This window comes from Anabrus simplex, chromosome 2, assembly GCF_040414725.1.
Source record: "Anabrus simplex isolate iqAnaSimp1 chromosome 2, ASM4041472v1, whole genome shotgun sequence".
NCBI classification, from domain to species: Eukaryota; Metazoa; Arthropoda; class Insecta; order Orthoptera; family Tettigoniidae; genus Anabrus; species Anabrus simplex.
This window is the reverse complement of record NC_090266.1, coordinates 14132622-14154615: the sequence shown is the minus strand read 5'-3', so window position 1 is coordinate 14154615 and position 21994 is coordinate 14132622. Positions and strand designations below refer to the sequence as shown.

The 21994-nt window shown below is 36.6% G+C and overlaps 1 protein-coding gene across 3 annotated transcripts in view; it reads right to left on the bottom strand.

Moving 5' to 3' along the window:
- The window catches only part of LOC136863895 (pelle-like serine/threonine-protein kinase pik-1), a 630261-nt gene that overhangs the window by 63926 nt on the left and 544341 nt on the right, over window positions 1-21994 (bottom strand). For all 3 annotated transcript variants that reach the window (XM_067140300.2, XM_068226049.1, XM_068226048.1), the window contains exon 10: window positions 4848-5046. In XM_067140300.2, coding sequence (XP_066996401.2) covers window positions 4848-5046 — 199 coding nt within the window. The remainder of the gene's footprint in view (window positions 1-4847; window positions 5047-21994) is intronic.

The following is a 21994-nucleotide window of genomic DNA, read 5'->3' as shown; positions in this document are numbered from 1 at the left end:
GTCACCTACGGGAGTCAAATCAAAAGACCTGCATCTGGCGAGCCGAAATTGTCCTCGGACACTCCCGGCACTAAAAGCCATACGCCATTTCATTTCATTTTTCATATCTGCAACAGTATACCTCAGCTCCTCTTCTTCACTCAGTCGAAGATGCGTTAACTGGATATCTGCCAGGTCTACGTCGACTTCCATACCCTTGCGAGTCAGGTAGCTGTGTTTGGTGATAGCCAAGGAAGGGGAATTGCGGGAGTGATTAACAACGAGAATATAGCAGCAACCGGAGAAATATATCCAAGAGCTTCTATCAGCAGTGTCCTGGAAAACGTAGAAGAAGCAAGTAGGAACTTCGGGAGCGGCGATGCAGTGCTTATCATCGGTGGGACGAACGACGAAGCTCACGACGACGCCAAGAATGTAAGATCACAACTTCAACATACACTAGGGAAGCTGACCCACACTAACGTCTTTGTAGTGAACGTGCCCCACAGGCATGATTTGAGTAGAGACTCGTGTGTGAACATTGAAGTGGACAAGGTCAATACAGATATTGTTAAAATTTGTAAACATTTTCGGAATACTCAGGTTATTGCATGCAGCAGTTTTGAGAGATACTGTTATACAAAACATGGCCACCATCTAAATAATTCAGGTAGACGAAAGATATTACATATTGTTCTAGATTTTGTTAATCTTAAGATATGTACTGTAAAACAGGCAACTCCCTTGAGTTATAATACTGACCAGGAAAACTAGTAGAAAGAGCCAGATGTACTTCAAGCTGGCTCAGTCAACTAGAAAATGAAACTCAGGATAGTAAGGAATTTCAAGTTACCCAATTGCAACAGTCAAGTTTTAGGGAGGAAGGGGTTCTGAGATTGCTCTTGGTAAACTGTCAAAGTGTAGTAAATAAACAATTAAAATTTGGTACATTGATGGATTCTTATGAGACTGGTGTGGTGATAGGAGAGGAATCGTGGTTGAGAGAAGGGGTGGGTAATACAGAAATATTTCCAGAAGGGTACACATTCTATCGTAGAGACAGAGGAGATAAAAAGGGAGGGGGGATGTTTATTCTGGTGAAGGAAACATATTGTTCACATGAATGGTTAACTGATGAAAGGGATGAAATATCAGGAATAAAATTAGTTTGTGATAATATGAAGGAGGTGGGAATTATAGGAACATACAGGCCTGGAAGAGAGGAAAGAGACATGGAAATATTTGAGAAAATAATAGATTATACTCATAAAAACAATAATAATGATATGGTAATAATTGGGGGAGATCTAAATTTGCCTGAAGTTGAATGGAATGGAGCTGCAAGTGAAGACCATGAACAGAAACTGGCAGGTAAGTTAATTTGGGAGGGAGGATTTACACAAGTAGTACAAGAACTGACTCGTCTCAATAACTTACTAGATGTAATCTTGGTTAAACCATGGGAAATTGCTGATAAAACTGAGGTAATTGAAGGAATAGGAGACCATAAGGCTGTAATAATGGATGTAGGACTCGTACCTAAAAGGCTTAATAAGAGGGTCATACAAGACATGAAATTGTACAGAAAAACTAAAGTTGATGAATTTGGGACTTACCTTAAATCACAATTCAGTTGTTGGATAAGTGACGGGAAAAACGTGGATACACTTTAGGCTAAATTTAAAGGAATCATTTGGGAAGGAGAGAAGAGATTCGTACCTGTGAAGAAGGGTAAAATGACCTCAGACCCTGTTTATTACACAAGGGAAATAAGAAAATTAAAAAGAAAATGTAGAATAGTAAACAAGAAAATCAAAGAGGGTAGGGAGAGTAGAGAAACTAGAAAACTGCTAATGAGGGAACTGAATAGAGTGAAAAAGGAAGCAAAAGAGAATTATATGAATGGCATACTTCAAGAGGGTAATGACCACAAAGGGAAATGGAAAAAGCTGTATTCATATATCAGGAATCAAAAAGGAAAAGGAATCCAAATTCCTACAATGGTGGGAGAAGGGGATGAACACTATTTAACAGATACTGAAAAAGCAAACCTATTTAGTAGGGAATTCAGAGATTCAGTAGAGGATTGTCAGGAGTTGGAAACCGAAACAGAAGATAGAGAGGGAGAGAGACAGAGGGAAACAAGAAGCTTCTCACTCACAAATGAAGATATTCTCAGAGAAATTCAACTGCTTCAGCAAGGAAAAGCAGCAGGAAGTGATCAAATTACTGGGGAGGTATTAAAGACAATGGGGTGGTACATAGTGCCTTATTTAAAATTTCTCTTTGCCTATGTCATAAATAATAGTGTAATACCAAAGGAATGGAAGGAATTTATAATAATACCAATTTATAAAGGAAAGGGTGATAAAAGGAAACCAGAGAACTACAGACCAATCAGCCTGACCAGTATAGTTTGTAAAATACTGGAGAGTTTAATAGCAAAGTACATCAGAGGGATATGTGATGATAAAAATTGCTTCATGAGGAGCCAGTATGGATTTAGAAAGAAATTTTCTTGTGAGGCACAACTGGTGGGATTTCAGCAGGACATATCAGATGAATTGGATTCAGGTCAGTTAGATTGCAGAGACATAGATCTTTCCAAAGCCTTTGATAGAGTGGAACATGGAATATTATTAAAGAAATTGAAGGGAATAGGAATAGGATTGGACGTAAGGGTTACACGTTGGATAAAAACATTTCTAAATTCAAGGGTTCAGAAAGTCAAAGTAGGAAATAATGTATTGCAGGAAGAGAAAGTTTGGAAGGGAATTGCACAGGGTAGTATAATCGGTCCGTTACTTTTCTTAATATATGCAAATGATTTAGGGAACAATATAACATCAAAAATAAGATTATATGCAGATGACATAATTGTTTATAGGGAAATAAACAACATTGAGGATTGTTCAGAATTACAAAGGGACCTTGAAAGTATCCAACAATGGGTTGAAGAAAATAATATGAAGGTTAATGGAGGCAAATCAACTGTTACAACTTTTACAAAGAGGAGCTTTAAAACTGAATTTAAATATAGTTTGGATGAGGTAGTTATTCCAAAAGATGGCAAGTGCAAATACTTACGTGTGAGATTTGAATGTAACTTGCACTGGAAGGGTCATGTTGATGACATTGTTGGGAAAGCATACAGATCGTTACATGTCATAATGAGGCTACTTAAAGGATGCAACAAAGAGTTAAAAGAAAAAAGTTACTTAAGTATGGTTCGTCCATTATTGGAATATGCAAACAGTGTTTGGGATCGTCACCAAGAATACCTAATAAAAGAAATAGATAGTGTGCAGAGGAAAGCAGCAAGATTTGTAACAGGGGATTTCAGGGGAAAAGAGTAGTGTATCAGAAATGTTAAAGGAACTTGGGTGGGAAACTTTAAGTGAGAGAAGGGAGAAAACTAGACTTATAGGATTATATACAGCCTATACAGGAGAAGAAGCATGGGGAGATATCCGTGAGAGGCTTCAGTTGGAAAATAATTATATCGGCAGGACTGACCACAAATATAAAATTAGAAGGAATTTTAGCAGAAGCGATTGGGGTAAATTTTCATTCATTGGGAAGGGTGTGAAGGAGTGGAACAGTTTACCAGGGGTAGTGTTTGATCCTTTTCCAAAATCTGTACAGATATTCAAGAAGAGAATAAACAGCAACAGAGAAAATAAATGAAGTGTTAGAGGGCATACAGCCAGTGCAGGTTATTGTAAATAAAAAAATGTATGTGAATAAATTAATTCCATCCCCTGGTCTAAGGAGTTTGTACAGCCAAAGTAGGGGACTGCCTGTAGGGGTAAAGTACAGTGGGGACTTTGAGGGCCCTGGGACCGCTTCGATAGCTGTGAAGGCCCTTCAGGGACTCTGAAAAGTGGTGGCAAAAGGGGCTCTGGTTAAGACGCAGAAGGGCGTTATGCTACTTAGGTTAATAATTGCAATGTAAATTTTAATCTCATACCAGTTGTATAGTATCATTTGAAGTAATTCCACATACTGTATATCAGTTTACTATATTTGTAAGTGGTACAGGAGATCAGTAGAATTTTTTAAACAATATAAATTTATTAAGGATGAGCTGTGTATTTAATAGAAAAAATTGTTTTTTAACTATGACAAAACACCTTCGTGGCCATTACTAATATCATCTAATACTTCGGTTTGTCTATAGAGCTCATCTGGTTTTACCAGCACCACATCCAGAATATTCTTCCCTGTAGTTGGTTCCATCACTTTCTGACTCAGCTATCATTCCCATATTGACTTATTTGCCATTTGTTGTTCATGCTTCCTGTCGTTCACATTACCTTCCCAATCGACACTTGGTAAATTAAGATCACCCGCTACAGTCACGTTTCTTTCCATATCCATTCCAACATAGTCTATTATCTTATCAAATAATTCTGAATCAGCATCAGTGTTACCCTTTCCCGGTCTGTACAATCCAAAGACATCAAGTTGCCTATTATCTTGAGAGATGAGCCTTACACCTAGAATTTCATGTTTGTCACCTTTAACTTTTTCGTAGCTTCTTCTCAAGCTTTGTATCGCTGTTAGTGCGAGGTCAAACCACTAAGGGAAAAAAAAAGCTGCAACAATGCCAGGGGAAACGAGGCCATCTGGCAATTACTACTATGCATCAACATTTAGGTAAATGTAATACTGTTAAACTGTATCTAAGGGGTAGTATTATCAGTGACTGGTAGAGCCACTATGGGAAGTCTCTTAATCTATGATCTGAAATCATTTCTCCTGCCTTTCTTATGAACTCTGAATGGTCCCATCATGTTCCTTCCAATTTTCTAAACAGATGACTATCAAGAATACATAATTAAAATATAACAAGGTTAATAACATACATTGTGGTGAATGTCGTAAACTTGGAGCATTCTCCAGCTTCTTAAGTACTTCTTCCATCTTAGGCCTGACAGCACGCTGGCTTACGCACCATTTTCCTAATGTCATCAGATGTAAGAAAGTTTCAGCTTCAGATGGGCCAGCTTTAGTGTCTCGTAACATATCTATATGTTCCTCTTGGTGGGACTCAACATGATCTTTCTGAAAAGCAATATATATACAGGACATAATTAATCAAGCACTAAAGAAAATTACATTATCACATAAATGTAGGTCAAACTTGATATCACGTATGAATGAACAAATGAACGAATGGATGAATGAATGGATGAATAAATGCAGTAATTGAAATATTTATAGGGCAGAAGATACAGAACTATGCATGTCACACCACTTTCTTTTCAATAATAACGATAACAAACAAAAAACCACAAGATTATGTCCCTGCAAGAGATGGCTGAGAACTAGAACTTTGTCCTGTAAAGGGTTCCTTAAAGGTCCAAATCTTCAAACCAACTAAACGTCACATATAAACACTCCTTCCCTTCAGCATTCAGTTTGAAAGTCTTTGTTAAAGAACCAAGTGGGAACAGCAATAGAGTGGTCTTATCAATTTCTGCTTATCTTAAAATAATAAATATATGAATCTTACCATCTTCCTCCACTGTCTGACATGACTCCACCATATATACAACTTCATCTAGTGAAAATGAAAACCTAAAACCTATTTTCCAGTAATTGACCGGGTCAGGGATGTAAGGAATGAAACATATGAAGGGTACACAGGAAAAAGGGGAAATGTCATATTTTCTACAAACTGAGATAATTAAATGTGAAAGTTTCAACCTTTAATACTGTCTACAAAAATACACGTATATAAAGTATTATATTATGTAACGTTAGCCTAATGTATTGGTATTGTAAATAGATAATAATGAAAATATAGAATTAAATTTTATACTTGAAAAAAATTGGAAAATGAAGTAAATACACATTTGTCACAAAAATAAAGGGGAATATCGGTCTTATGAACACATTTTCACGGAAATAAAGAGGAATGTCACTTTTAACAAAACTTAACAAATAAGCTGTCAATTAATAGTGAGGAAGTGTATCAATGAATGATCTTCCCTCTGGTCCACAAAATGATCTAAGGACGCGCAATTCAGAAAATTTTGCTGCACAGATTGGATGTAAACCTGAAATAGAAATAAATTACAAATTTAAAATCTCAATATTGCCAGCAAATTTGCGAATGTAGAGCAACTTCATGTGCACTAGCTCTTGCACATACGTTCATAAGATGCCTTTGGAAGAACAAACTCACTAACTGGTGTTACTGGGAAGTGTGGAGTTGATTTTAGAGCATTTATAACAGGTCGTTCCCAATGGCCACATTGTAACTGTCTCTGTATTCTATGAATCGTGGATGCTCAATGGAGATGACAAGTTCCCTTACTGGTCTTGTTTTAAAAGGGAAAACTTTCCTGTACAAGGGAGTCAAAACTTGGTCCACTGACGAATCATTGGTTGATCAACTTCGATTACATGGAAAGGGGAGGGCTTATTTCTGGCACTCCTAAAATTATCTGCCCAGTCTTCTGGCATTTCAGCTGCAAATTTATGTTTAATTAGTGCAATGTTTCTATCGCACCTCGAAGTATGAGTGCCCATGAATTCAAAATACTATTTTCACAGACTCGAGGCATTTGGTATGATGTACCATAAAGTGGAGAAATCTGAAAACAGTCCAGTTCTTGTTCTGTCCACATGCAGAATCACAGAAGATTGTCAAGTGTTTTATCTTGTCCCCAAGTTCACAAAATATAAAATGATGTAACATAGAACACACTTCATCTGCTGCTTTATGTGCAACTGTCTCTGGGTATGTATAGAATACCGAGTGTCCACTAGAGAAAACATGTATATTGAAGGAGAACAGCGACAGCTGTCTACGGTAACACACGTCGTTAGTGGATAAATTAGGTATGCATAAATTCTTTTGGAAATCCATCGCTATTGCCACATACCAAACTGACATCCCCCCTTTGTTTCTTGTTCTATGGTGACATTCCTCTTTCATCAATTGTACATGTATTCTTAAACTTGTTATATTTCCGTGAATATTCCCTTTACTTGGTTGTACAATATCTTAAACTATTCTCCTGACCATTAAGTATATATGGGTAGTGTTTTGTATTACAATGACATTCCCCTCTTTCCCGTGTACCCTTCATATATAGGCTATTAGTACAATGGGGCCACCACTCCCAAAGTGATTTATTAATGACTGATAGATGCTATGAAATAGTGTGTTGCTGGAATGAAAGATGACAGGGAAAACTAGAGTATCTGGAGGCAAACCTGTCCCACCTCCACTTTGTCCAGCACAAATCTCCCATGGTATGACTGGGATATGAACCACAGTACCCTGCAGTGAGAGGTCGACGTGCTGCCATCTGAGCCACGGAGGCTTACACAACTTCATCTAGTAACTTCATTCATAAGCATACCTGCCAACTTTCGGAAAGATAAATCCGGAAGATCCTTAAGCGGAAAATTTTTAACAACACGTGCATGCGTAACAGTCTTGAGATATAATGAAAAAGGTCGGCAACGAGGTGGGGAGGGGATTATAAACAATACTAATACAAGTTAAATGCAGTAAAACTTTGTTCCCTCAACTGTTGTTTTTCCGTATTCATTGTTGAATTTATTTCGTCCCTAAAATGTTCCATATAAACCAATGTTAAATTTCCCCGCATTTATAGTTTCTCGAACTATCGCTTTATCGCATCGATCGTCGAAAAATTATTTGTCCTCGATCACAATTTTCCTGCATTGATCGATCATACGTAAAAAAATATACGCAAAAGTTGTTTTGAATTTAGAGGGACTGCTCAATACTCTTAGCATATAATAGCAGCAACCTGTTACGGGAGAATGTACGTGCCATTCAGAGTTCGTAGTCTTGAACAAGGATCTTGTAGCAAATACAGTAGAGACAATACGCGACACTGAGCGAGCTATCGAGGGACAGCTATTGGAGCTCTCTCTAGCGAGTAGACCTGAAAACTACTGATACTGTCATAAGAGCACGTGTATTTTTGTGTGAAATTTTTGGTGTTATTTATGCGTTTTCAGTTAGTTGACATACTTAAATAGTAGTGTGTCATTCCTTGTTATCTCCTCTCAACGTGAGGGGAAAGGTATGTGCTGTGTTTGGCGGCAGTAACTATGAAGTAGAGAAGAATGCGCGGTCGTTCTTCAGGTTCCCTCATGACAAGAAAATAGAAGTAATATTGTGTTTGCATATATATTCTTCCAGTGACAGAGATCTTTATAGTACTTCATAATCTTCTGACCTGCTCGACCCATATTTTAACTGGCTTAAAATGTAATACGCATATTTCATTGTATAGTGCAGCAGTTAACCTTCAATACCGATGTGGTGGTGTAGGTGTGATCTGTGGGTTTTGAAATGTCACATAAGTGATTTGGATAAGGTGTACAAGAAAGAAGGGACGTTACGCTTATATAAGAATTATAAGATCTGTTCAGATCATTTCCAGGCCAGTGACTTTAAAAATCCCAGACTATACCGCCAAGGGCATGTTACATTTTTACTCTAATTGTACGTAAATATTCCTCAAAGCATCACTATCGACAACATTTTCATACTTTTCTTTCTTTTATCCCTCTTCTCAGATTAAAGCTGGAATTTTATAGATTTTCTTTCTGTTAGTAGGCTTCATGTTAAGAGGAAAATTGTCCAGCTATTAAATGTTAATTCATTGCATCATATGTGTAAGGAATGTGCCGAAATTTTTATTGACAAGTGTCTTAATGTGATGATACAGTGTTTTTAAATGAGAAAAAAGACAAATCCAACCATAAGAGTTCAGGCAGGAATGCTAAAGCTAAAAAAAGTTATGCATAAATGAAAGTTCAAGCCATTTCACTTCTTGTTTATATGTCTAATTTCAGTCTTTGAATAATAACCTTTTAAATAATTCAGGCAACCTCACTACGAGCCTCCTGACCCACTGACCGACCCCTGAAAGTATTCTTATTTACAAGAATTAAATCGTAGACAGTGTAAAACTAAAATCTGCCACCATTTTCTGTGCTGGTGCTGCCAACTTCGTTGAAAAAAAGAGAATATCGTGCAGTGCGCCATATACGTTATTAATTGCGTCGTACCTTGTGGAGTGTGTGGACCGCTTTGTTGCCCTCTGTGTGTTTGTAAAGTTGTTTTAAAGTTATATTTCATATTCATCCATGCAGATGTTATAGTGTGTATAAAGTTGTTTTAGGGTTTTATTGTGTTTGCCCGATTTGACTTTGTGGCTGATGATGGCACATATCTGGTGCCGAAACTAGTACCTCATTTGAACGATATGTGATTCTTTCACATTAATAAATATCTTTATATTGAATAGGAGGAAAGGGCACGAAGATCGGAGCGTCTGAAGAAGTACTGGGAGGACCGCAAAGCCCGAACAATCCCTTCAAAGAGACCTGAACGACGGACTGACTAAAGTGATCCTATGTGGTCATAAAAGAAGAAGAAGAAGAAGAAGAAGAAGAAGAAGAAGAAGAAGAAGAAGAAGAATAGGAGGAACACTCTTAATTTTTAAATATTGTAATCCCACTTCAATACGGATCATGAAATTTCTAAATATTAATGAAAATGCCTACCAGGCAAAAAGAAAAGCCTATCAATATATGGGTTTAAAAATTAAAGTCGCCAAATTGGGCAAAGATATTGGCTTCTTGAAGCAATGTATTATGCACAATTTAACACCGAACTTTCTGAAAGGAACGCTCAAAAAACATCGTACCACACCACATTCCGTTCAAGCCCAACAAAAAACGAACAAAATTTGGTTGAAACACGAACTTTGTTTTTTATATAAGAAAAAATAGTTTTTAAACAGTAAACTTTACGAGACTCACCTTGAAGCAGCCAATCTGCTTCCTGGCACTCAATGGAATTTATTTCTAAATCAGGTTAATAATAAAATGTTTGACGTACTCTCACAAAAACAGTTTACGTTAGAGAAGAAATTAGCTGCATTAAAAATGAACAGAAATGCATCAAAAACTCAGCCCAAAGAAACTAGTTTGCAAAGAAACTCAATCGAGAATTTCCATCATCCTGTTGTCAATCTTTCGAATGTAATTTTAACCACGGAAGAAACTGCCATTTTAGCGAAGGGTCCGAAGCATAATTCGCCTAATATGAACGAAATAAACGCAGTCACTAACTTAATGATTGAGTCGGAAGCTACAATCAATAAAATGCCGCTAGAAGATCAAGACGGAATTAGATTTGAAGTAAAAAGAAAATTAGATAAGATGTTCAAAAAAAATCAAATCAAATCAAAATCTCTTTATTTGCAAATGAGGTGTCTACCTCGGTGGCAAATGGTACACTAAAATACATTATTGCCAAGCACTAAATTTTAAATTAACAGGAGACGAATAAAATTTTCCTAGAATACAATATTATACAATTTACGCTAATAATTTTTTCTATTAAACACACACATCATCCTTAATAAATTTATATTGTTTACAAAATTCTACTTATAATATCTTACAAACATAGTCAACTCATATACAGTACGGTATGTGAAATTACTTCTAATAATACTATACAACTGGTATAAGATTAAAATTAACATTGAATTTATTTACATATTTATATTTTACCCATTTTGGAACCTAAGTAGCATAACGACCTGCTGCGTCTTAACCAGAGCCCCTTTTGCCACCACTTTTCAGAGTTCCTGAAGGGCCTTCACAGCTACCGTAGCGGTCCCAGGGCCCTCGAAGTCCCCACTGTACTTCACCCCTACAGGCAGTCCCCTACTTGGGCTGTCCAAACTCCTTAGACCAGGGGATGGAATTAATTTAATCACACACATTTATTATTTACAATATCCTGCACTGGTCGAATGCCCTCTAACATTTAATTTATTATCTCTGTTGTTGTTTATTCTCTTCTTGAATATCTGTACAGATTTTGGAAAAGGATCAAACACTACCCCTGGTAAACTGTTCCACTCCTTCACGCCCTTCCCAATGAATGAAAATTTACCCCAATCGCTTCTGCTAAAATTCCTTCTAATTTTGTACTTGTGGTCAGTTCTACCAATATAATTATTTTCCAACCGAAGCCTCTCACGGATATCTCCCCATGCTTCTTCTCCTGTATAGGCTCTATATAATCCTATAAGTCTAGTTTTCTCCCTTCTCTTACTTAAAGTTTCCCACCCAAGTTCCTTTAACATTTCTGATACACTACTCTTTCTCCTGAAATCCCCTGTTACAAACCTTGCTGCTTTCCTCTGCACACCATCTAGTTCTTTTATTAGGTATTCTTGGTGAGGATCCCAAACACTGTTTGCATATTCCAATAATGGACGAACCATACTTAAGTAACTTTTTTCTTTTAATTCTTTGTTGCATCCTTTAAGTAGCCTCATTATGACATGTAACGATCTGTATGCTTTCCCAACAACGTCATCAACATGACCCTTCCAGTGCAAATTACTTTCAAATCTCACACCTAAGTATTTGCACTTGCCATCTTTTGGGATAACTACCTCATCCAAAGTATATTCAAATTCAGTTTTAAAGCTCCTGTTTGTAAAAGTTGTAACAGTTGATTTGGCTCCATTAATCTTCATATTATTTTCTTCAACCCATTCCTGGATACTGTCAAGGTCCCTTTGTAATTCTGAACAATCCTCAATGTTATTTATTTCCCTATAAACAATTGTGTCATCTGCATACAATCTTATTTTCGATGTTATATTGTTCCCTAAGTCATTTGCGTATATTAAGAAAAGTAACGGACCGATTATACTACCCTGTGCAATTCCCTTCCAGACTTTCTCTTCCTGTGATATATTATTTCCTACTTTGACTTTCTGAACCCTTGAATTTAGAAATGTTCTTATCCAACGTATAACCCTTACGTCCAATCCTATTCCCTCCAATTTCTTTAATAATATTCCATGTTCCACTCTATCAAAGGCTTTGGAAAGATCTATGGCTATGCAATCTAACTGGCCTCCTGAATCTAACTGATCTGATATGTCCTGCTGAAATCCCACCAGTTCTGCCTCGCAAGAAAATTTCTTTCTAAATCCATACTGGCTCCTCATGAACCAATTTTTATCATCACATATCCCTCTGATGTACTTTGCTATTAAACTCTCCAGTATTTTACAAACTATACTGGTCAGGCTGATTGGTCCGTAGTTCTCTGGTTTCCTTTTATCACCCTTTCCTTTATAAATTGGTATTATTATAGATTCCTTCCATTCCTTTGGTATTACACTATTATTTATGACATAGTCAAAGAGAAATTTTAAATAAGGCACTATATACCACCCCATCGTCTTTAATACCTCCCCAGTAATTTGATCACTTCCTGCTGCTTTTCCTTGCTGAAGCAGTTGGATTTCTCTGAAAATATCTTCATTTGTGAATGAAAAGTTTCTTGTTTCCCTCTGTGTCTCTCCCTCTCTATCTTCTGTTACGGTTTCCAAGTCCTGACAATCTTCTACTGAATCTCGGAATTCCCTACTAAAGAGGTTTGCTTTCTCAGTATCTGTTAAATAGTGTTCACCCCCTTCTCCCACCATTGTAGGAATTTGGATTCCTTTTCCTTTTTGATTCCTAATATATGAATACAGCTTTTTCCATTTCCCTTTGTGGTCATTACCCTCTTGAAGAATGCCATTCATATAATTCTCTTTTGCTTCCTTTTTCACTCTATTCAGTTCCCTCATTAGTTGTTTTCTAGTTTCTCTATTCTCCCTACCTTCTTTGATTTTCCTGTTTACTATTCTACATTTTCTTTTTAATTTTCTTATTTCCCTTGTGTAATAAACAGGGTCTGAGGTCATTTTACCCTTCTTAACAGGTACAAATCTCTTCTCTCCTTCCCAAATTATTCCTTTAAATTTAGCCCAAAGTGTATCCACATTATTCCCTTCACTTATCCAACAACTGAATTGTGATTTAAGGTAAGTCCCAAATTCATCAACTTTAGTTTTTCTGTATAATTTCTTGTCTTTTGTGACCCTCTTATTAAGCATTTTTGGTACGAGTCCTACATCGATTATTACAGCCTTATGGTCACCTATTCCTTCAATTACCTCAGTTTTATCAACAATTTCCCATGGTTTAACCAAGAATACATCTAGCAAGTTATTGAGACGAGTTGGTTCTTGTACTACCTGTGTAAATCCTCCCTCCCAAATTAACTTATTTGCCAGTTTCTGTTCATGGGCTTCACTTGCAGCTCCATTCCATTCAACTTCAGGCAAGTTTAGATCTCCCCCAATTATTACCGTATCATTATTGTTTTTATGAGTATAATCTATTATTTTCTCAAATATTTCCATATCTCTTTCCTCTCTTCCAGGCCTATATGTTCCTATAATTCCCACCTCCTTCATATTATCACAAACTAATTTTATCCCTAATATTTCATCCCTTTCATCAGTAAACCATTCATGCGAACAATAAGTTTCCTTCACCAGAATAAATACCCCTCCTCCTTTTTTATCTCCTCGGTCTCTACGATAGACTGTATACCCTTCTGGAAATACTTCTGTATTACCCACCCCTTCTCTCAACCACGATTCCACTCCTATCACCACATCCGTCTCATAAGATTCCATCAATGTACCGAATTTTAATTGTTTATTTACTACACTCTGACAGTTTACCAAGAGCAATCTCAGACCTCCTTCCTCCCTAAAACTTGACTGTTGCAATTGGGTAACGTTTGACTCATGAGTTGAGAACTTCCCTGGAACCCAGATCCTTGTACATAGATCTTGATTTAAGGGTCTGGGTTTTCTGGCAAGTCTCCCTGTATGTGCCAGTTTAGTGGTATGGGTTTTCTTAAGTACCGATTAGTTTGCAAATCTCTGTTGATAATTGTAGCAATTTGTCTACAGAGAGTTGCTTTTCCATTACCATTTAGATGTAACCCATGTCTAGTGAACATTTGCCTGCCAAGACCTAAAGTATCTACTACATAGACATTTCTAAAACTCTTACATAATCTCTTGATTTTTATACTTACATCATGTACAGCTTTGTTCACACATGAGTCCTCTAAAAGGTCATACCTGGGTGGCACATTTACTACAATTACTTTTGAGTCAGGTAGTTTGGAAATCTTACCTCTGAGAGTCGTAATTAGTTCCTCACCTTCATTTGCAGCAATGTCATTTGTACCACTCACAATCACCACATAATTGTCCTTCTCTGACACAGGATCACAACTTGAAAGGACGTCTTCAGTTTTGGCACCTGGTTTTATTAGTCCTAAAACCTCAGTCTCTGGATTCTGCAGCTCATCCTTGATGCCTTCTGCCATACCCCGCCCTTGACTGTCTGCGTAGAGATGAATCTTTGGCGATCTTGACTTTCGGTTGGTTTTCTTACCTCTACTGGATTTAAAATTATTTGGAAAACTTGGTGTGTCTTCTTCTGGAACTTGCTGCAATAACTGAAATCTATTTTGGCACTGCAAAGAGTTCTTTCCCGGTTTTAAGTTGTACGTAGTTTCTCCCATATGTTTAACATTAGGCCTAAAATGGCCACGCGTCACTTCCGTCCACGGCGATCTTTCTTCTCCAATGTCTTCTTTATCTTCCAGTTTCTTTATTCTGTCCTTTAAGCATTCATTTTCATGTTTCAGAGCGCATAAGTCCTCTTGTAGCACTCCTAAAATCTTAATTATAGTTTCTTAAGTCTCTCTTTCTTGTTGTTCTGCCGCACTATCAGTTTGTTTACACTCGAAACACAGCCACTCACTTTCTTCAATATCAGTCCTATTTACAATATTTGCACAACGAAAATGGTACCATTCATCACACTTACGACACAGAATCCCATTTTTAACTACTCTTCTGCATTTGCCACATTTTTCACTGCATCTTACACCATTATCTACTACGGATATCACAGACTCACACACAGTAGTCGCCATCTTGGTTCATTCGGCCAATAAATAAATACTTCTAATAAAGTAAATAAAAGAAATCCCCCTATCAATTCTAATGCCAATAATTTTACTTCCGAACATAAACAAATCGCGGAACTCAAAAAGAAAATTAAAAATAACGATCTGATTGTCACAAAAGCGGATAAAGGAAATACTACAGTTATCATGGACAAAACTAATTACATATCTAAAACCAAAGAATTTTTTAACAACAGTACATTTACAATAATCAATAAAGATCCTACACAGAAAATACAGCGACAGTTAAAACAAACATTGAAGAATATATCTTTTCTTTTTACAGATCAAGAAAAGTCAAAACTATTAAATATGAATCCAGGTCTACCCACAGTTAAAGCCCTCCCTAAAATACATAAAATTGACGTCCCTATCTGGCCTATTATGAACTATAAACCCAGCCCCCTATATAAAATTGCGCAATTTGTTCAACGATTTTTAACTAAGAACTATCAATTTCTCTCTAAAAAATCCATCAAGAACACTACTGAACTAGTTGAAAAAATGAAGTCATTTAATGTACAACCCAACTATACCCTTCATTCTTTCGACATAGTAAATATGTATCCAAGCATACCCACAACCAAACTTTTCTCCATTACTGAAGATAACTTTAACAAACAGAGCTCTCTCAGCAAATTAGAAATACAAGATTTTATTTCTCTTCTGAAACTGGTCATCAACAATAATATCTTAAAATTCGATGAAACCATCTATCAACAAAATGGACTGGCTATGGGATCACCCGCTTCGGGAATTCTAGCGGACATTTATTTAGATTTTCTGGAATATACAAAAATAAATAGCAATACTTTTCCAAACATCCTCATGTGGGCCAGATATGTTGACGACACATTTGTTATAATGGATGAAGAAATCAAGAATGCGACCTCTACCCAGCAAGAACTAAACAATATTAACCCCCACATCAAATTTACACTTGAGTCCAAAAATAATAAAGTAATTAATTTTCTGGATTTAACTATTCTCAGAAATCCATCTGCTCTTTCATATAGAATTTTCAGAAAACAGACACAAACTGCCAATACTATTTGTCAAGATTCCATACATCCTCAAACACATAAATGTGCAGTGTATAATAGCATGGTTCATTGTGCATTCACGATACCTATGTCTAAAAAAGACCTCAATAGCGAACTCAACACTATAAGAGCAATCGCCAAATTCAACGGTTACAGCAGATCATTTATAGAACAGATAATCAATAAATTTAGACACCGGCCCAAGACTACTCTCACTAAAGAAAAACCTATCACTAACGTTTCATCTACTTTTACATTCAACAACGGTATCCATCAAATCACCTATGTTTTTCGAAAACATAACGTAAAAATCTTCTTCAGAACTAATAATAGGACCTCAGAAATTATACATAATTCAACATCAGTCAACACCTCTAACAGATTTTCCAAATCTGGAATCTATAGATTCAAGTGTATCGACTGCAGCACCTCCTATGTGGGACAAACAGGACGCAACTTCATAACCAGATATTTAGAGCACGTCAACGCGGTGAGATATAACAAGTTTTCTGCTATAGGCCAACACATTCACGACTCAAATCATAAGTTTACTGATATAGAACATGATTTTGAAATACTTCAAATAGCAAACAAAGGGCCAATTATGAACATCGTCGAAAATTGTTTCATTCATTGCGATCAATATTTCAACCCTAACTATAATTTAAAAGAAATTTCCTAGAAAACTAATATTCTTTATGATCTCTTAATTAAATGGCTAGGAAATATTAGACCACCTAAAAACAACTCGATCTTTCAAACCATACGCAGTACATATCCACATCATTTACCCCCACTACTGCATCCTTCCGCTCCACCTCTACCCCTCCCCTCTCCTCCCTTACGCCTCGCCCCTGAACCTTATAATTGCATCCATCAGTCCAGCTCTATCCGCCGATCACTCAGGCTGCTCAAGGTGAGTTTGTTTCTAGTATTCTCTGGGTTTTTCTGGACTTTTCTTTTTGATCTTTCCTTCCGATCTTTTGCCTAATTCGACTTCTAATTTCTTCCCCAGGTTCCTCAACCCATATTGAAGTGGGAATTAATTCTTTGGATCTTACCAAGTTCATGTTTATGTTTATTTTCCGGAACCAAACTACAGAACACACATAGTGTCAACTTCATATGACAATAAACCTCGCAGCATAATTTAACAGTTTCAGAAAACTAAAGTTATATATAAGCTGGACAAACCGCCATGGATGTACAACAACGGAGTCATCATTTTAACGGATTTTAAAATGGAATGCAACTTCATCTACCATATTTTATTTTATATTCATCAGTGCAAATGTTATAGTGTGTTTTTAAAGTTGTTTTAAAATTATATTTCATATTCATCCATGCAGATGTTATAGTGTGTATAAAGTTGTTTTAGGGTTTTATTGTGTTTGCCCGATTTGACTTTGTGGCTGATGATGGCACATATCTGGTGCCAAAACTAGTACCTCATTTGAACGATATGCGATTCTTTCACATTAATAAATATCTTTGTATTGAATAGGAGGAACACTCTTAATTTTTAAATATTGTACATTTTACAAGCCGGAGTCATGTAAGTTTGGCAACGTCCAGCGGAGGCGGAGGCGAAAGCGCGGGAGCTATCTGTGTATGTTGATGTGTAGTGAACTTCGTGTTGTGTTTATTTGTATTTTTCATGGATATGTTCGAGTATATGTAACAAGGTAGGTGACTGAGTGAGATACGTAGAACGTATTATCAAAATACGTGAAGGCATGCCCGAATTTGGGTTATTAATAACACGCTTCGTGTATTTGCAGATGCCCAGAAAATGTTGTGTTCCTATGCGTCGTAGCAACTATGACATCAAAAAGGATGGTTATGTTACCTCATTTAGGTTTCCTTCTGATGAGGAATTAAAACAAAAATGGATTCGTCAAGTTAAGCGGGATAATTGGGAACCTGGGAAGGATTCAGTCGTGTGTATAAAACATTTCACAGATGATTGTTTTCAAAAGGGGAAAAGTTTTGTGATAGTAAAGGCAATATAACTGTACAACCACCTAAACCTAATGAACTTCTTCTTAATGCATGTCCAACTATTTTCCTAAATTTGCCCAAATATTTGTCATCAAAGAGTGTAAAAAGAAAAGATCCTGAAGGTAGGAGACTGGAATTTAAGAGTAGGGAAAACAAGAGGAAAACAGATTTGGAGGAATCAAAGCTTCAAGATGACTTAATAGCTGACTTAAATCATTTAAGATCCCTTCTTCATACCAAAATTGACATGTCAGTATGGCAGATCAGTATCTGTAATGAATTTCTTTGCATATACAGATTAAATCTGGATGATTTGCCAAATGTAAGTAATTTACTAAAAATTCACCAGGATATGAATGTGACTGTATATGTTAATAGTTATCACGTGTCAGTCAAAGAAATTAAATGTTTAGCTGATGGTAAAATCTCCAAGTGGTCTCAGCTAAATGAATATTTATTAAATTATACAGGAGCCACTGCTAGTAGTGTTAGTGTTGAATGTGTACAAAGTAATGTACTTAAAATGCTTGACAAGCTCATAGAGTTTTGTTTTGTGAGGTTAGCAGTGAAAGCACAGACTTCTCATCTAACCTTGTTTTCTTAAGGGAACAATTCGACAACAACAGGATAAATAAGAATATGTTTAGCAGTATGTGTTCATTGTTAGGAAGTGAAAGTCCATATTGTGTACCAAATCCCCAACACAAGAATTTACAGATATTTCTCAGGTTTGATCCTGTACATATATTTAAGAACATCAGGAATAACTGGCTGAATCAGAAAGACAGAGACAAAACTTATTTTCCCTGATTTTGAAGTAGATCAGATTATCCGTAAGGCGTGCTTTAATGATTTAAGGAACCTTTATGTGTACCACAGTCATGCATCCAACCTGATTGCTACAGCTTTTAAACTTAATTATAAAACGGTGTATCCCAAAAATCTTGATAGGCAGAAAGTGTTACTTGTTGATAATCTGTTCCATGACACCACCATAGCTGCTTTAAAAACCAGTCAACTAGATTCTAATGCCACTGCAATTTTTTTAGAAATTGTTACTAAGTGGTGGCGTATTGTAAACGTCAAAAGTGTAACTAAAGGAATTTGCAAGAGGGACCACAATCAAATGCCTTTTACTGAACTAGATGATGACTGCATTCAATTTCTTCAACATTTCTGTGAGTGGGTAAGCAGTTGGGATGATTTAAATTTGGTTCATGGTCACTTAACAACTGACACTTCAAGAGCTTTGGTACATACCACAACTGTCCTGTTAAAAATTATCCAATTTTCATTTGAAGCTGTGAAACCAAATTATTTACTGTTAGGGAAGTTTCAGAGTGACAATCTGGTAAGAAGGTTTGGTCAGTACAGACGGCTTAGTGGTTGTAACTACAATGTTACTGCACTTCAAGTTATAGAAAGTGAGAAGAAAATTAGGATTAAGAGTGTTCTGGGCTTGCACTCATCTAGGTATGGAAAAGTGCAGTTTGACTGTAGCCAGTTAGAAATGTCTCATTCCACCAAGACAGATGATATTAGGCTAAATATGGCAGTGATAAAAAAGTTCGACTCACTTTTATCATGTGACATTTCTGATGGGCATTTTGAGATGTCAGGTGTAATATACATTTCTGGGTATGCAGTAAGGGCAATATCCAAAAGGATAAGCTGTGACACATGTTTAGGTCTCCTGCAGTGCAATGAAACAGATGGCCCCTATTTTGAAGAACTTCAGAGAGGTGCCATCAGATTGTGTTGTGTGTATCTTTGTAACAGTGACAGGAATGTTTACCTTGTTGCTGTCTGAAGACTACAAGGAAGACTACCTGGATTGTGGAAATCACAAAGAAGTTCTCTTCTCTCTATCCAGAGCTGCTTTAGGGAGAGATGAAAATCAACAGTTCTGATTTGAACAGGGTAACTGTGGGCATGACAATAATAGTCTAATAGACTGTTTATTGTCCACATTTTGCAACATCATGTTGAATAATTATAGAAAGCAGATTAAGAACAAGAGTTATGCCAGCAGTGATGATAAAATCAGTAAACGAAGGAAGCTGTCAACACTCCATAAATATTCAGCTTGTGAGTACTGTTCTTTAAAGGGTTTTGTTTTTATGCATGTAAAATGTGTATTTCTAACTTTACTGAGTGCATTTCTTGATGTGTGTGTTTCTTAGTGTCATTTTTCACAGTGTGTATATTTTTCATAACCATCATGTTGGTCTAAGTGCGCTGAATATCACTGAAGTCAATTCAAAGTCGGACACGCCCCCTTTTCTCTCGGCCTCCGCTTGACAGATAGATACGGCGTTGCCAAGCGTACCTTCCGGCTTTAACTGTAGATGGCTCTGCCTCTGCCCAATAGTCTTGTTACAAGCCTGACCAATAATCTTTTCTCATAGCCTAGTCTTGTAAGTAGTTCCTAAGTTGGCAGCTTTGCACAAGCCGCTGTGACATTATTCCAGACACGCCGTGTTGAATTCCTAACCTCTGTGACATCGTCTGAGCTGAGCTGCGGGAGCCGCGCCGTGTTGGGTATCTAACCTATCGTTCACAAAGGGTCTCCGGAATGTTTTCCTAAACAAGGTTATCGCCGTAATATCCACGTATATCCTTAATTTGCAATAAGAACTGACCGTAAAGGTTTTCAATTATTACGAAATTTGTAAAGAAAAGTGAAACGAAACTACCTAAAAGTCGCGCTTTTTATTTTCATCTCGTAGGCCAATATCATTGTTGCAATATTTGATACCATATGTATAGTATGAGCTGAATGGTTAACACGTGTTGGCCTTTGAAGGGGTCTGGATTGGGTCGAGGATTTTAACTTTCCTCGGTTAATTCCAAGAGTTCGAGGGCTGCTTTTTGCCGAATTAAACATTAGAATTCATCTTAAGTAGGGCCGCATTTTCATATGCACGTAGATCGTCTATCACGCGTCTATACGGTTCCGGAGGCCACGCGCCATTATTGTTGCTTTTATAATAATAATAATAATAATAATAATAATAATAATAATAATAATAATAATAATAATAATAATAATAATAATAATATATTTACATAACGAAAAATGTCTGAATACAATAATTATCTTGCTCTCCCCCTATTTTTTATTTTGCTCGCATTTATAGTTTTCCCGCATCCGTCGTCATTTTCCACCTACCCCCTATGTTATGATCACCCCTGAAATTAAACAACGTACACAAAGTTACACTTAACACTGGGAAAGCTTTCCATGATAGTATAAAACAAGAAAATTAAGCAGAACATTCCTCCCAAAAAGACTGATAATATCGTTTCTTAGTTGACCTTATTACGAACACCACTAAAAATACTAAATCGCTTAGAAATTCGTCACACAATTCCACGAGTTTCAGAACTACCGCCAATGTTACACACGCACACAAAAAAAGCCTTTCAGCTGCTACAAAGCACGACACAGTTACTAAAGTTGTTTTTATACAAATTCACAGCCTGCTCTTTTCACAGATTTCTTTTCTTCCAAATCGCAGACTGCTACTTGTTTGGGAACATGTATCATATTCTCATTGAATGAAGTAGCAGTTGAGGTCAAACAGGTGACAAAAGCACGGTGATAATCGATAATGTGATTATTGATACATTTACCGGTCGAATTTCAAACACTGCATCTCGTATTACTAGCTACTGTCGAAAGTCAAACAAATCCGATTTGAACGCAGAAAGCGAAACCAAGCGCAGATATTCAAAATACGTACAATGACATAGTTCATCCGTACAACCATAAAACACACTCAAAATCCGTACATTTTACGAAAAAAACGGAAAACTTGGCAGGTATGCATACCTGCCAACTTTTAGAAACCGAAAATAGGGAGATTTTTTAATTCTTCGATTTCATAGCATATATTCCACCACGGTCTAGGTGAAAAAAGGTCAAGATAAAAGGCATACATATCTACAGTTATAATGCGAATTGATCATTAAAATCTTAAACTAACAAAACAAAAATGGTTACAAGAAAATGTACCTAATCATCTCCATTTATGACACTTAC